General features: G+C 42.1%; 1 protein-coding gene across 13 annotated transcripts; it reads right to left on the bottom strand.

Annotated features, from left to right (window-relative positions):
- Window positions 1-235: 235 nt before the first annotated feature.
- LOC125526535 lies at window positions 236-14330 on the bottom strand. Of its 13 annotated transcripts, none has more exons than XR_007291755.1 (8): window positions 14197-14324; window positions 5279-5380; window positions 4885-4998; window positions 4714-4805; window positions 3897-3967; window positions 2578-2798; window positions 1711-1786; window positions 236-451 (listed from the first exon to the last, which is right to left on the bottom strand). XR_007291755.1 is itself a non-coding variant. In XM_048691213.1 (5 exons), exons 1-5 carry the CDS (start codon window positions 14205-14207, stop codon window positions 2794-2796), a joined length of 303 nt encoding a protein of 100 aa, XP_048547170.1. In that variant the 5' UTR covers window positions 14208-14324; the 3' UTR covers window positions 2578-2793. The 13 variants fall into 13 exon arrangements, 2 of the variants coding, with proteins under 2 accessions (XP_048547170.1, XP_048547169.1); XR_007291752.1 differs by lacking the exons at window positions 236-451; window positions 1711-1786; window positions 2578-2798; ... (2 more) ...; window positions 4885-4998; window positions 5279-5380 and adding exons at window positions 5813-5910; window positions 6396-6411; window positions 6495-6602; ... (2 more) ...; window positions 13460-13731; window positions 14010-14108; XR_007291757.1 differs by lacking the exon at window positions 4714-4805 and having other exon boundaries at window positions 5275-5380.
- Between the last annotated feature and the right edge of the window lie 1011 nt (window positions 14331-15341).

Below are 15341 nucleotides of genomic sequence, written 5' to 3'. Positions count from 1 at the left end.
TACAGGAGTAATGACTATTGTTTTATGTGTGTAATATGACTGTAAGGGGAATTGCAATGTCACGTTAAATTCTGGGTTCAGTTAGTTCGACAACTTCTTTGAGAAATCATTCCATACCAGTGAAAATTCATACAAAACCTACAATCCAAACCTCAGCGGAAATCACACATTTCACCACACAATGGTGCAGTCCTGGCACCGGCAATGTTCTCAAGAAAGGAACAATGGGATACAGTACATTATTCAAACTAACCTTTCTCCGGAGGTGGAGCACCGATAACATTGCTATCAGAGGTTGTCAAGTTCCCGGCATCATCTTTATTGGTTGTACCCTTCACCGATTCTTCATTTGGTTCCCATCTTAGGAACATCACCCGGAGGGTAGCAAGACACATCCATGTTTATGAGCTTGTTAGGACCATCCAGAACACCTTCTCCATAATATGGAACCCTAGGTGAAAACAAAGGCGTAAATTTTTCAGTCTATAATTTCAAGGTTATAAATAACACTAGATGACCCGTTGCGCCCGTGGCGCAATAAGTCAATTAGAACTGAGAATGATGTGGGTATTTGTAACCATTATATATGTGAGTACTTGTAGTCTTGCACATAGATTATTTCATTATTGGCCCGAAAGGAAACAACTGCTTAGATAAGTACACAGGAGATCGATGAACATACCATGACAGGGACATGAGATTCTCAAAATGCCATTAGATAAGCACGCAAACAATGAACATAGGAAAACAGTTAGTGCCTAATCCAAACCTTCTTGCCAACAACCAGCACAACATCAGCCACTCCAATAATTTACAATGGCAACTGATATTGTTAGTATAGATATACTACAATAATTGCATGTTGGTTGATCAGCCAACTGAAAATTTAACCAACAAAAGAGCTGCATGACACAGAAGATTTGTCAAGTACTCAGCTACTAGTATCTTTCAACCACCTGTAGAAAACATGCAACTATTTCTTGCTTTTGAAGAATGTCAAAATCATGCCAGCAAAATGTAATATCTACACAAACATCCACCTACATCAACACTTAAAGAGACAATCAATTAGAATAACTATGTAGAACTTAGAAGCATGCTATCAACCTATAGTACGCTAGAAACATGACACAGTCAAAACCATATCTCAGTTGCCTTATATTGTCTGGAACTGACTGTTCTTTTTTATTAGCAACAACATAATCATGCAAGATGTTACTAATAACTGCCGATGACCACAGATTAAGTAGACATTCCCAATAGCTACATACACCATCCGTACCAAGAACTATTAGTAAGTAACGGTTGAATTGTCAAATAAGCACGTCGAATCAGCCTACCAGAGAATTAGAGCATATGATGGCATTAACATTCTGCAAGGATTTTCCTCAAAAGAAAATATTTGGCAAGGATTTAAATAAACCAAAATAGACGATGCAGACTTTATTCCTTGGGGGAGGATCGAAGCGCACCATATAACGAAGGCCATTAGTTGATCACCCAATTATAAAGGTAAGAAACATGTGTGACCTTATATAACAACATTCGTCTCAATAATCTCAATTTCATAGCAAACACTTTCTAGCGAACATGAAAATTACAAAATGTAAACCAGTCATACTACCGCTAAAACCATGATAAACTTTGAAGGGGGATCAGGTTCGGCACATGGAGGCAAATAATCAAAGAGGGCAATAGGGGAGAACTCACCAGAGTAGAGCCAACAGGATAATGAGTACTTCCAGCATGCAGCACCATTGTGAGTAGAACTGTTGCCATCCCCAAACTGGAGAAAAATGAGGTTGTTGTGTAAAAAGGTTTTTCTGCTTGAACAAAGGATTTTGGAGAACCTTATGGCATGAGTCTTGTCTTAGTCATATGTCATGTAGACTTTGTCAAAAACATGTCCTGTAGAAGATTCTGAGGAACTACTTCAAGAGGCATTGCTTTATATTTAATCACCAGAATTAAATATAAATTTCTGAGGAACAATTTGTTGGCTGCAACAAAGGCTCCCAAACATATCTGTAAAGGGAAAACTCACATAGGTCCGTGAGAGGCTAGGGATAAGGGAAGTATAGGAGCATACAAATTGAACTGTAGTTAAAAAAAAAGATGCTCACAAGTTTGATAGAGGGCGATCTGAAGAAAATACTCTCTATCCTTGCAAGAATAAAGCAAAACCTTTTTGCCGTTTGTTCAAAATAAAATCTATTTTTGGAATGGAAAAGAGAGAGAAAAGCATAAAGGTAATAAGGGAAAACAATTTATTATTCAGTGAAAATGGGGTCTTTTTGGAACAGAGAAGGGGCAACAACACTAAATGTGCATGACCATGAAAATCTGTGGTCTGCCTTCAGAAAACAATACCAAAATCGCAAGTTTATAAACAAAGATTTCTTTCTTTGGTGCAAGAGAAGGGCAAAGCAAAATGATATGAAATGCAGAGATAGATCCATTCTGCTCCAATAATTCTGCTCAATGTGCACAATCTAAATAAGCACTGTCGTTACAGACTGAATCAAGGTAAAGAAAAGGAGAAAGAAAGAGAAAGGTGATGTACATGAATGGCCTCACCTACATGTTTTTCGGTAGACCTTAACAGTGACTGCTTGTGTACTTTCAACAGCATGAGTGATCTTCTTCATTAACTCTCACATCCAGCATACTCTCAAACTGACAATATTGATTATTGGTTTAATTTGCGGAAAGGAGAACCAACAGGGATAAGTCACATGCCCCATCAATCATTTAGCTGCTCTTTTCCTCTTTTTCATGTGTTTCCTTCATCAATCAATCTGCGCAAAAACAAAACATAAAAACTAAAAACCAATATTCACCCGCCATGGTAAATTTAAGTGATTTGCCTGAGTTACCTCTCATGCTACTAATCACACATCAATCGCGATGCAAAATAACCATCCAGTACTAATAATCAACATCAATGTTTGGAAGAAGTTAAGTACAATTAAGCGTTCCAGTTGATTAGAGTTACAGTGAGTGATACTTGGATTACCCATTGGCCTGTAGGTGCCACTTAACCAACGTCTTTTTTGTAAATTTAATCACGTAAGGTGCTTCAAGAGGCATAAAATCAGTTTTGAAGAAGCAACCCTATTCTTGTGAATTTTGTATACTCCATAATGAATAGCAGCATGGTGAACTAACACCACACTTATTTTAACTACAAAAAACAGAATCAACACAAAACTAAAGAAAAAAAATCATCGCAGACCTTTCAGAGCAAAACTGAGGTTTAAAAGGCCACGCAGGAGATGTTGACTGATGTGCGCCTAAAAATGTTTAAAACTAACCAACAGAGCAAACTATAATAGGAGTATGTGGTGGAAAAAGCTGAATATGTCGTGATCATTGACGCATTTTGATACACCATCTATAGAGCACCATACCTATACAATGGCTAGCTGAAGCAGTAAAAATCCTTCAAACAGTAACTGCTAATATATTCTTCTTTAGCAAAGTATTACATACTCCCTCCGTCCTTCAAAGAGTGTACTTCCAACTTTATTGGAGAGTCAAATTATCTCAAAGTTTGACTGGATTTTTGCAAAAATATATCAATGTTTGTGAAACCAAATAGGTATATGATGAAAATATATTTTATCATGAATCTAATGCTACTAATTTGATGGCATAAATGTTGATGTATTATTGTATAAATACAGTCAAATATAAAAAAGTTTGACTTTCCAACAAAGTTGGAAGTACACTCTTTCAAGGACGGAGGGATGGAATAAGAGGGTCAGCTATATGTCTATCAAATGATGCAAGGCACAATATAAACTGAAAGAAACATCACATGCTTCAAGGTATACACTGTATCGACCATTAAATAGAGGAGAGGACCATAAAGAAACACGATAAAGGCCACTCACCTGCTTCTTCTCCCGCCGTGCTTTGGTATATACAGATGAAAGACTCCAATAATGATGAGTTCCTAGTTGAACTGAAAAGCATCACTGTTAGGAGAGAGCAAAACAGTATGCTCTGGAGTAGTTTGAAATGATCAAAACCAGTCAGAGCAAACAAAACAAATCTTCAGGTACTTTTGTAGAAATATGAGAGTATCTCATTTGTGCATGGATAGTGAAAATAGTTTGCAACACATGACATGCTGCAAATTTCCTAATTAATCTACTTTTGCTGTAACATGAGAACGATCTGCTAAAGAGACAGAAATATAAATGCCTGATTGAAAGAACAGAAGCTATAAGCACCCTATATGAACAAGTGCAGCCCCTCAAATCTTCTTCAGAAGGTTGTATCATCTGATCAACAAAAGCTTCAACAGCACAGCTTACTGGTAGATGCGGTGGACTATCATAAATAGCACAAAACTGAATCCTTACACGTATATATTATCCAAAATTTCCATTTCGGTTCACACTGCATTTAGACTTTTAGAGGCTGCTTTTCAGTTAGAAAGCGTTTAAGACACAACATTGCAGCCATGGCTTTGACAAGACCATACAAAGAAGACTTGACTAAACGCACATACATAGCTAACACTTGGGCCAAAGGAATATTTTATCTGTTTAGCTAGAGCCGAAATGGAAGCAAGCAAGCAGATAAAGATAGATGAGGCAGGTACAATCCAACAACGATATAAATTTAAAGTAGTTCTTATCCAAGCACATGAAAAATAAACGTTATAAGCGCTCCTAGCAGAAATCAAATAGAAAAGGTATTGACCTAGGGCTTGCAACATCAAATTGAGTGAACCGTGCCGATGCCAGAAGGGTGATCTAAGGTTAGCAGCAAAGTTGAGGCACAATCTACGATATCTATGATATCCACAATCAAAGCCATTAGTTTTCCAAATGAAGAATCTATGGGGAGGCTGGAGGATGGGAACAAACCTACCACATGCCACAGACAACCACTGAATCCTCGTCAAAAAAATAATTGTCGTCAGCATGAGAATTATACTGCCACCCAATGTCATAAACCCAATCATTCCAGGTTGCACCTGAACATCTGCAGAGCAGTCAAGTAGAAAATATTTGGTTATCTAGAACATAAATTTTAGAGCCATCCATAGGATCCCTTTAAATTTGAAGAAAACATCAATAGAATCTAGCGAAGTTAAGACATAAATTAGTACAATCATCAAAACGACTAATCACAAAATGTGACTTCTTCCTTCACGTTTTATGCATCTTTCAATAGTAAAGTGCATCGGACAAGCTTGTAACATTTTGTGAATCTTCCAAATATAAAGTATATTCAAACATAAGCAGCAGCACTGCATACTTACGAATTGGAGGACTTAGAAGGCATCACCCCCTCCACCATGAACAGGTTGGCCGTTTGGATGATCCACTTGAGCAAATAGTAGTGATGGATGTGTACATCACGCCTGCAAGACCCACCACCAGAAATTAACCGAAGTAGAACAGCAAGAAAAAGTAGCAAAAGCATCCCAAAAACACATCAAGATAGCTCAGATCATGTCCGTAGACGTAGTCCGCTTCCCAGTTGCTCTGCGCCATTCTGCAACCACAACAAACCTGGGAAAACAAAGAGAAATCAGCGCAGGAGCCAAGCGAATCGAGCAGGAAGTGGCGGGATCAGAGACTTAGCGATTTCATTGCTCTGCTGGTTGTTATCTCCTCCCTTGTCGCCACGGCCACCCTTGTTGCTGCTGTTGCCGAGGAGGTCAAGTTGGACACCTGCCATGCTCCTCACCGCTGTCCCTGAGCACTTCACAAGGAGAGTTCCAAGCCTCACACCTCCTTCCTCCCGCTCTACACATCATCCTCAGCTACCAACCTCGTCCTCCCAGGTCCCCCCAGCTGTGATTATTTCAAGATGATATCGACATGCTATTTCTCTCACATGGAACAGATGGTACATGTTCAGCATCAGTCAGTCTCACTAATCTTTCAGCTACAAAGGCAGAAAAAACAATGGCATGATCAATACATTAAAAAAAACTGGAACAATAATGCTTGTAGTGCTAAAAAACTGTGAAAGTAACAATCGAGGACAAAAGAACAGTTATTTGTAACAACAGCAAGCTTGACAGATGCAAAACGACTACATTCTGAAACTATATCTTTAAAACCAAATTACAAAGGAATAAAATTATCTAATAGAACATAAACATCATGTATCTTTAGGAACAAATTTTTAGAATCCTGGTCTATTAGCATGCCTAGCTGCCAATTAATAATATAAGCAAAAGACATGTACATTTTTGCATTTTTTATAGCGATACTGAACCCCTTCTGGTCTATCAGCATGATGTTTATGTTCTGATGCTCTATTTATAGCTTGTACAAAAAGGGGTTCAGTATCACTATAAAAAATGCAAAAATGCGAAACCGACCGAAGAACATGTAGTTTAGCTGAATGGGGAGACGATTCCTGACCTGCCGATTGAGAATCCTATACATTCGGCCAACAAACTATCAGGAAGAGATAAAAGAACAGGGCAAGGAGGGATGCTGTTTCTGAAACAATATTTTTACCTGCTCTAAGGAAGGACTCTCCGGTGAATTCTGACCAGACTGATTTGCTACTAATTGCCTCTCTTGTGCTACAGCGCTTCTTTGAGCTGAATAGAAAAACTCACCAGCCTGAAAGTTAAAAAGAAATTTAGGAGAAGCGTTACCATATATGGCGAGCATGGGAAAGTTGGGTTCAATTTTGCGTGTTCTTATTTACTAGAAAGGATGGCATGATCGTATGGCCAGCCCCCACCCCACCCCAACATACACACACATGTCGAACATTGTTTCTCAGCATGGCAAAAAAGATACTACTGCCCATTCAATAACTGGTCTTGAGATCTTACTACAACACACAAATCAAAAGTGATTAGCATACAACATTTATGACACGTTTAACCCCACAAGATATAATTTCCACATGATACTAAACAGCAAATGTACGCCACACAATAGCCTTAGTTCTCCAAATTCACAATGCCATCTGTGCGCCCCCTACCAGATCCTTCACCTTAACCAGCCAAACAGCACACAGCAGGCAGATCCTCCACCTAAACCAGGCAAATAGCTAAACTCGATTGCAGGAGAATATGGAGGACGAGGCAGGCCGAACGGTGCGGTGCAGGGAAGGCGAATGTGGGGAGGGGAGCGCCGGGTTTCTAGAGCAGGGGAGGCAGAGGACAACGGGGAGGGGGCGCAGGGCTCGACAAAGGAAAGGGATTGGTCGCCACCGCGGTTTCTCACTGTGAAAATATCGAAGTGACCGAGGAAGCTACTCAACTCTCTGTATAGTGAATAAAAGGGTACGCCAGTCATCTACCCTGGAGGCTGTGCAAACGTGAACGAGAACGGATGGCCAAGGAGATGCCAGGCAGTCAAAATGTACAACAGTAGAAGATCTATTCAACTCTGGATAGTGATAAAAAGGACGTAAAAGGGTCCACCAGTCATCTACCCCTGGAGGCTGTGCAAACGTGAACAAGATCGGATGGCTAAGGAGACGCCACACAGTCAAAATGTACAACAGTAAAAGGATCTAACGGTCCACGATGGTGAAACGAGCGCAAGTGCCTCCTATGGCCGGGTAGAGCAGCAACCTTTACTAGTTAGATAAGGCCATGAAAGTTTTGTGGTGCAGCTATAGTTATTCCATCATCCGTTTTAATGACCCAAGCTGCTAACTATGTTCTGTTGAGTTCTGTTCTAATAACTAGCTAGTGTTTGCACAAATTATTTGGTACAGTTACAAGGTACCATACAAATAAATGGCACATTTTACAACTAGCAGCACCAGAGGCATATAACTCCTGTCAAATAGGATAACATCTATTTACTCCGATAATTGCGCTTTGATTGAATGCTTACCACAATACACATATCATGCCAAAATATAACAGGTCCTAACTCTCAAGTATTGCTATAGAACAACACTAACACTAATTTGACTCATTGAACCCTTCAAACGCCAACACACACACAATCTCACCCCCGAACAAAAGAAAGATAAACACTGCTTGGCAACCGCCTCGTCTTAGAACATCTAATACTGTTCTAAACTCATCTCCCAAACTACAAAACTCAAAAGCCCAAAGCAACTGAGGACGCATAGAAACCAAGGCTGGTCCTAAAGAGTACCAAACTAAAGAGAAGTTTCTTTCGACAATGCCATCCATACAAATGTTTGAGTGCCGCGGAATAGGTGAGGCGTTCAACAGTAGAGCCCTAACCTGATCTTGAGGTCATGGCTGACGCATTCAAAGGTGTTGACAAAATCCCCTTCCTTGATAGGATCGGTTCCCTCGTCGGACAGCTGCTTATGTGCCTGATTTACTGGTCCGAAAGGTGTTGACGAAGTCCCCTTCCTTGATAGCATTGGTTACCAACTTCGTGGTTTCTACTTTCTAGGCATATGAACGAAAAACACGTCTCATTATAATATTTTGTACCAGTACATACATGTTGAATAGCAATACCATTAATTTTCCTAACTGTAGTTCAGCACACTCGCCACTGGGTTTAGATAGCTAATATGTAAATCTGAGTACTATTTCATATTAAGTTGCCTATAAATTTATCTGTCTAGTTAATTATCATAGAGGAGGTTTAAGAGACGGTTTTATGTTGTTCATTAATACATATGAATTTAACCAATGGCTTGATCAAGTACTATTTCATATTAAGTTGCCTATAAATTTATCTGTCTAGTTAATTATCATAGAGGAGGTTTAAGATACGGTTTTATGTTTGGATTATGTTCATTAATACATATGAATTTAACCAATGGCTTGATCAATTGTCTGAGGCATCGCAAACTTCAAGCAAGATTTCGTTTCCCTAGCATATACTGCTGTTTCTCTCCATCCTTAGGTCCATGCCACTTGCAACAGAAAATGAGCAACAGTCATGGTTAAAAAGTGCATCCGGAGCTTTGTGTGACGACAATGTGATCTTTTAGGTTTTTATAGAGTACATATGCAACGTGTGTGGAAGTTTACTACTGAATGCTTGCATGCTGTCCGAAATCGACAAATCATACATGTTTATTCTGCTATGTGATGAACAACTTGGTTATATTTACGCTAGTGCAGCAAACAGGGTGATACCTTCATCAAAGGAAACTCCCTCGCATTCTTCTTAAGTTGGAACATGCCAAGGCGTTCGATTTGGTTTCTTGGTTGTTTCTTTTGAAGGTAATGCAACACCAGGGTTTTTGGCCTATCTGGTGTCACCTGATCAGTGCCTTACTCTATACTTCATTTACTAGAGTTTTGCTAAATGGGATGCCCAGAGAAGAACTTCAGCACCAAACAGGCCTCTCTCCCCTATGTTGTCTGTTATTCTGTCCTAAATGCTATCATTCGAAGAGAAAGTGATGCTGGTCTCCTGCAACCACTTGCCCTCGCCCACTCTGGCATTGAGTTTCTCTCTATGCAGATGATGTGATCTTGTTCTTGAGACTGGTTGCCTCAGACATTGATCTTATTTTGGAGATTCTCCGTGTTTTTGGTGTTGCTTCAGGTCTGAAAACTAACATTCAGATGAGCAGTGTCACCCCCATCCAATCCTCCGAGGAAAACATGAATTTGGTGCAGCAGCTCATGCCTTGTGAAATCAAGGAGTTCCCCCTTCAAATATCTCAGTGTTCCCCTCTCCTGAGGCCTTGTTCGTTTAATCCTCCTCCCAAGGGGATTGGAGAGGATTTTGGCTTGTAGGGGATCTAATCCCCCTCAAACCCTGCCATTCCCCTTCAAAAACCACCTCAACCGAACAAGGCCTGAAGGAAATTAGCCAAGGCACAAGTGGAGCCCTTCATTGACCGTATTGCCGATCTTATGCCGGGATGGAAGGCTGACCTCATGAATCGGGGATTTTAGATTGGTCCAAGTGGAACATGCCATGACCTCCACGTGGTCTGTCTTACTATTTCCCTTGATCTACCCCCGTGCACCATCAAAGAGATTTACAAAATTAGGCGGGGCTTGCGCGGGGGAGGTGATGTTTATGGCTGCCCAAGACACAACCGGATAAGTCATGGGCTGCTTTCTCTATACATGTTCATGACTCAGTTAGCCGGTAATCCCTAAGCGAAGAGTGGACAAGTGGACCATGAAGGAGGCTCATTTGGACAATAGGTGGATGCAGGACATTGTTGGCGACCTCATGGTCGCAGCCCTGGCTGAGTTCTTGCACATTTGGGAGTTGATCTCGGTTGTGCAGCTGCCACCGGATGTGCAAGATGAACATGGAAATTCACAGAGTCTGGACAGTTCTCAACCAGTTCGGCCTATAAGGCCTTATTCCATGGGCTGTTTATTTTCAGCCATGGAAGCTTATCTGGAAGTCTTGGGCGACAAAGAAGTGTCAGTTTTTCCTCTGGTCAGCAGCGCACAATAGATGCTAGACTGCCGACAGATTAGCACGAAAGGGTCTGCCCCACCTGAGCCAATGACATCTTTGTAATCAAGAGACAGAGACAATCTAACACATTTTGACAAACTGTGTCTTCTCTAAACAAGTTTGGTGCATCATCTTCTATTGCTCCGGTTTACCAGACTCCTCGCCACACGCCAAGAATGATGTGTTCTGTGCTTGGTGGCTGAGAATCAATTCTTTGACTCTGGGAAACTTCAAACAGGGGCTTAACTCACTGATCACATGCGGGCATGGATGTTGTGGAAGCATCAAATGACTGTGTGTTTAATGGTGCTACATCGAGTGCCTAGCTGGTGCTTAGACGAATTTGGGAGGAAGGACACCTCTAATGCATGGCCGGACCAAGGGGCTTGGTGCAGCTGTTAGCTGCTGCCACCTAATGGTAGTTTTTGAGGTAGCTCAGGTCATTTTGTTTTTGTAACAGGCACGTGTTTTCCCTGTTCTAGCAGTGGGGGGTGAATGGGGTGTGTCAGGTTTTCCTTGTAAATATTTTCTTTCTCCTTAATGCAATTATACAGAGGCCTCATGTGTATTCAAGAAAAAAAAACTTGGCTATATTTCATCTTTCAAACTTGCTTTCCGTTTCTCATTTTGTCAACATACGTCATGCATGTTGTTCCTCTAATTGCAGATTTTTTTTGTTGCGCTACATACCCATGAAAAACATGCAACTATTTCTTGCATGGGGAGGGGCCTAGGTTAAGAATCAGTTACCTACTCCCTCCCTCCGAAATTATTTGTCGCATAAATGGATAAAAATGGATGTATCTAGAACTAAATATATCTAGATACGTCCATTTCTCCGACAAGTATTACCAGACAGAGGGAGTAGTTGTTTTTGTGTTTGGAGATGGAACAGGATTTGAATTCTACTACCAAAATAACCTTTTTTTACTGCAATTCTTTAGGGGGGGAGGAGGTAAAATTCTCCATAGGGTGAAATATGCAGTTGACAAAAGAAAGATTGGAAGGAGACAGGAAAACATGGTTTTTAAGGCGTCCCTAAGGTGTTGCTTAGGCGATGCCTAAGCGTCAGGGTGCTCCCTGGTCACAAGGCGACGGCCTTGCCTTAGTCATGTGTCTACGGCGTCCACTTTAACTCTTAGGGCGTCCAAGTCATCAGCCTAGGCGCCATTCTGCCCGCCTTAGATAAATCAAGACGCCTCAGACAGGGGCTGGGGCTTCAGGCAGGAAACAGAGTCCAGCGTGGGAAGAACTGTTGGCGCGGAAGAGAGATCGAACCCCTCTCGCGTTTCAGTCCACACGAGGGATCTCCTCTCTTGACCTTTGGCAGCAGCTGGAGCTGCAGATTAGATGTAATGTGAAATAAGGCATCAAAGGACAGAAGGAAACGATAGGAGCCAGGTGGCCAGCCTGGCTAGTGGCTACTGATGATTACCTTGAGGAGTTGTGGTTGAGATCTAGAAAACCCTTACCAAAGATCATCAAGAAAGAATTCGACTCGGTGGTCATCCTCATTGTTTGGAAACTTTGGAAACAGCAGTGATCCATCCCGGCTCTTGTGATTCACATTCGTGATGAACTCCAGACTTGGATGGCTGCTGGAGCAGTGTGTTTACAAAATTTTGTGACAAAGTAGCTTCTTAGGCTTGTGGTGTGGTGTTGACCTGTGGCATTGGTTGCAATGTGAAGAGGCTATTCTTGTAACACACTTTGCTGCCTCCCATATAAATATGGTATGCATTTTGTGTACTCTCGAGAAAAAAAAAGGCAGTGGGGTGCGGAGACCAGGTGACACTACTTTTAGTATGTATGGGTCGTCATGGACAGCACATTTCCCTTTTTAGCTGTGCGCTTGGCCAATCCATCCAACACCCAGCCACTTGCTAGACAGGTTTTAAACCCAAAATTAAATGGCCCCTTAAAGAATGATGATGTAAATTCAAGAGATAAGTTCTATTGAGTTCCAAGTCCCACACAAGACTGTTACTTCGCACATACAGAAGCACATGAACATGTTCTGTGTGGGTAATATGACTGTCTAGGGGATATTGCAATGCCACTTCTTTGACAAATCACCCCATACCAGTGAAAAATCATACAGAACCTAATGAACAATGCAAAGCTCAGTGGAATTCACACATTTCACCACACAATGGTGCAGTCCTGGCACCGACAATGATCTCAATAAAGTAAAAAATATACAGTACATTATTCGGACTCACCTTCTCTGAAGGTGAAGCACCATCAACATTGCTACCAGAGGTCAAAGGTTCCCAGCATCATCTTTGCGGGTTGTACCCTTCGCCGATTCTTCATTTGGTGCCCTCTTAGGAACATCATCAGGAGAATCTTTGGATAGCAAGGCACATTCATGTTTGTTGAGTGTGCTACACCCTCGAGAGCACCTTCTCCATAACAAGGAGCCCTAGGTGAAAACAATGGTGTAAATTTTCAGTCTATAATTTTAAGGTTAGAAATAACATAAGGCCATGAAAGTTTTGTGGCCAGCTACAATTGTTCCATCGTCCGTTTTAATGACCCAAGGTGCTATGTTCCGTTCTAACAACGGGCTACTGTTTGCACAAATTATTTAGTACAATTACAAGATACCATACAAATAAACGGCACATTTTATAACTGCCAACAGCAGAGGCATATAACTCTTCTCAAATAGTATAACATCTATTTAATCCAATAATTGCACTTTGACTGAATGTTCATCAGAATACACATATCATGCCAAAAGATGACAGGTCCTAACTCTGAACTCTGAAGTATTTCTATCGAATAACAATAAAACTAATTCGACCCACTGAACCCCTCAAACGCCAACACACACAATCAGGCTTGCCCCCGAACAAAAGAAAGACAAACACCACTTGGCAACCACCTCGCCGTAGAACATCTAATACTGCTCTACACTCATCTCCTAAACTACAAAACTCAAAAGCCCAAAGCAACTAAGGACAAATAGAAACCAAAACCTAAAGAGCAACGAACTAAAGAGAAGTTTCTTTCGACAATGCCATCCATACAAATGTTTGTGTGTGGCTCCGAATAGGTGAGGCATGCAAGAGTAGAGTCCTAACCTGATCTTGAGGTTGTGGCTAACGCATTCAAAGGCGTTGACAAAAATCCCCATCCTTGACAGCATCTGTGCTTATAGTGCTTGTCTAGTTGGCCGAGCAGAGTCAGGTCGCGACTTGCCAGGTCATGCTCCACGATGGACGCACTGTCCCCGTGGACATGGAGAAGAGCAGAGACCTGCCAACGAGAACGCTGGAATGTTGTGTGAATTCCATGGATAACTCGCCTTCGCAGAGCATCATGGTCAGCTCGCCCCAGCAGCCAGCCTGAGTATCTGCAGAGCAGTCAAGTAGAAAATATTTGGTTCTCTAGAACATATATTTTAGAGCCATCCATAGGATCCTTTTAAATTCGAAGAAAACATCAATAGAATCTAGCAAACTTAAGAGATAAATTAGTACAATCATCAAAATGACTAATCACAATGTGACTTCTTCCTTCACGTTTTATGCATCTTTCAATAGTAAAGTGCATCGAGCAAGCTTGTAACATTTTGTGAATCTTCCAAACATAAAGTATATTCAAACATAAGCAGCAGCAGTGGATACTTACGAATTGGAGGACTTAGCAGGCATGGCCCCCTCCACCATGAACAGGTTGGCCGTTTGGATGTTTCACTTGAGCAAATAGTCATGGATGTGCACGTCACGCCTGCAAGACCCGCCACCAGAAATTAACCGAAGTAGAACAGCAAGAAAAAGTAGCAAAAGCATCCCAAAAACACATAAAGATAACTCACATCATGTCCATAGTCCGCTTCCCAATTCCTCTGCGCCATTCTGCAACCACAACAAACCTGGGAAACCAAAGAGAAATCAGCACAGGAGCCAAGCGAATCGAGCAGGAAGTGACGGGATCAGAGACTTAGCGATCAGGGCCTTACAAACCGGTGCTATTGCCCGGTTCTGCACTAGTGTCTCCATCGTCATCTCGAAAAATTTCAAAAAATTTCCTACGATCACGCAAGATCTATCTAGGTGATGCATAGCAACGAGCGGGAGAGTGTGTCCACGTACCCTCGTAGACCGAAAGCGGAAGCATTATATCAACGCGGTTGATCTAATCGTACGTCTTCACGATCCGACCGATCCTAGCACCAAACATACGGCACCTCCGTGTTCAGCACACGTTCAGCTCGATGACGTCCCTCGTACTCTTGATCCAGTTGAGGCCGAGGGAGAGTTCCGTCAGCACGACGGCATGGTCACGGTGATGATGAATTTACCGGCGCAGGGCTTCGCCTAAGCACTACGACGATATGATCGAGGTGTGTAACTGTGAAGGGGGGCACCGCACACGGCTAAGAGATTTTCTGTTGTGCCTTTGGGTGCCCCCTCCCCACATATATAAAGGAGGGGGAGGAGGAGGCCGACCAAGGAGGAGGCGTGCCATGGGGGGGGTCCTACTAGGACTCCAAACCTAGTAGGATTCGGCCCCCCTTTCCTATTCCAAGTGGGAGAAGGGGGGAAGGAGGAGGAGGAGAGAAGGAAGGAGGGGGTGCCGCCCCCTCCCCTTGTCCAATTCGGATTGGGGCAAGGGGGCGCGTGCCACCTCCTGGCCAGCGCTCTCTCTTCTCCACTAAGGCCCATGAGGCCCAATAACTTCCCACGGGGGGTTCCGGTAACCCCCGGTACTCCGAAACTTATCTGAAACGACCTGAACCATTCCGGTGTCCGAATGTAGCCTTCCAATATATGAATCTTTATGTCTCGACCATTTTGAGACTCCTCGTCACATCCGTGATCTCATACGGGACTCCAAACAACCTTCAGTACATTAAATCACATAACTCATAATACAAATCATCATCGAACGTTAAGCGTGCGGACCCTACGGGTTCGAGAACTATGTAGACATGACCGAGACACATCTCCGGTCAATAAC

Source organism: Triticum urartu, unplaced genomic scaffold (genome assembly GCF_003073215.2).
Source record: "Triticum urartu cultivar G1812 unplaced genomic scaffold, Tu2.1 TuUngrouped_contig_10419, whole genome shotgun sequence".
In the NCBI taxonomy this organism is placed as follows: Eukaryota; Viridiplantae; Streptophyta; class Magnoliopsida; order Poales; family Poaceae; genus Triticum; species Triticum urartu.
The sequence above is the reverse complement of the archived record's forward strand: the minus strand, read 5'-3'. Positions and strand labels throughout refer to the sequence as shown.

Coding starts and splice junctions, on each gene's coding strand:
- LOC125526535 (XM_048691212.1), bottom strand. CDS start 14,047: ATGGTGGAGGGGGCCATGCCTGCTAAGTCCTCCAATTC. Junction 13,732..14,009: donor CCTGCTAAGTCCTCCAATTC/GTAAGTATCCAC, acceptor ACTGCTCTGCAG/ATACTCAGGCTGGCTGCTGG.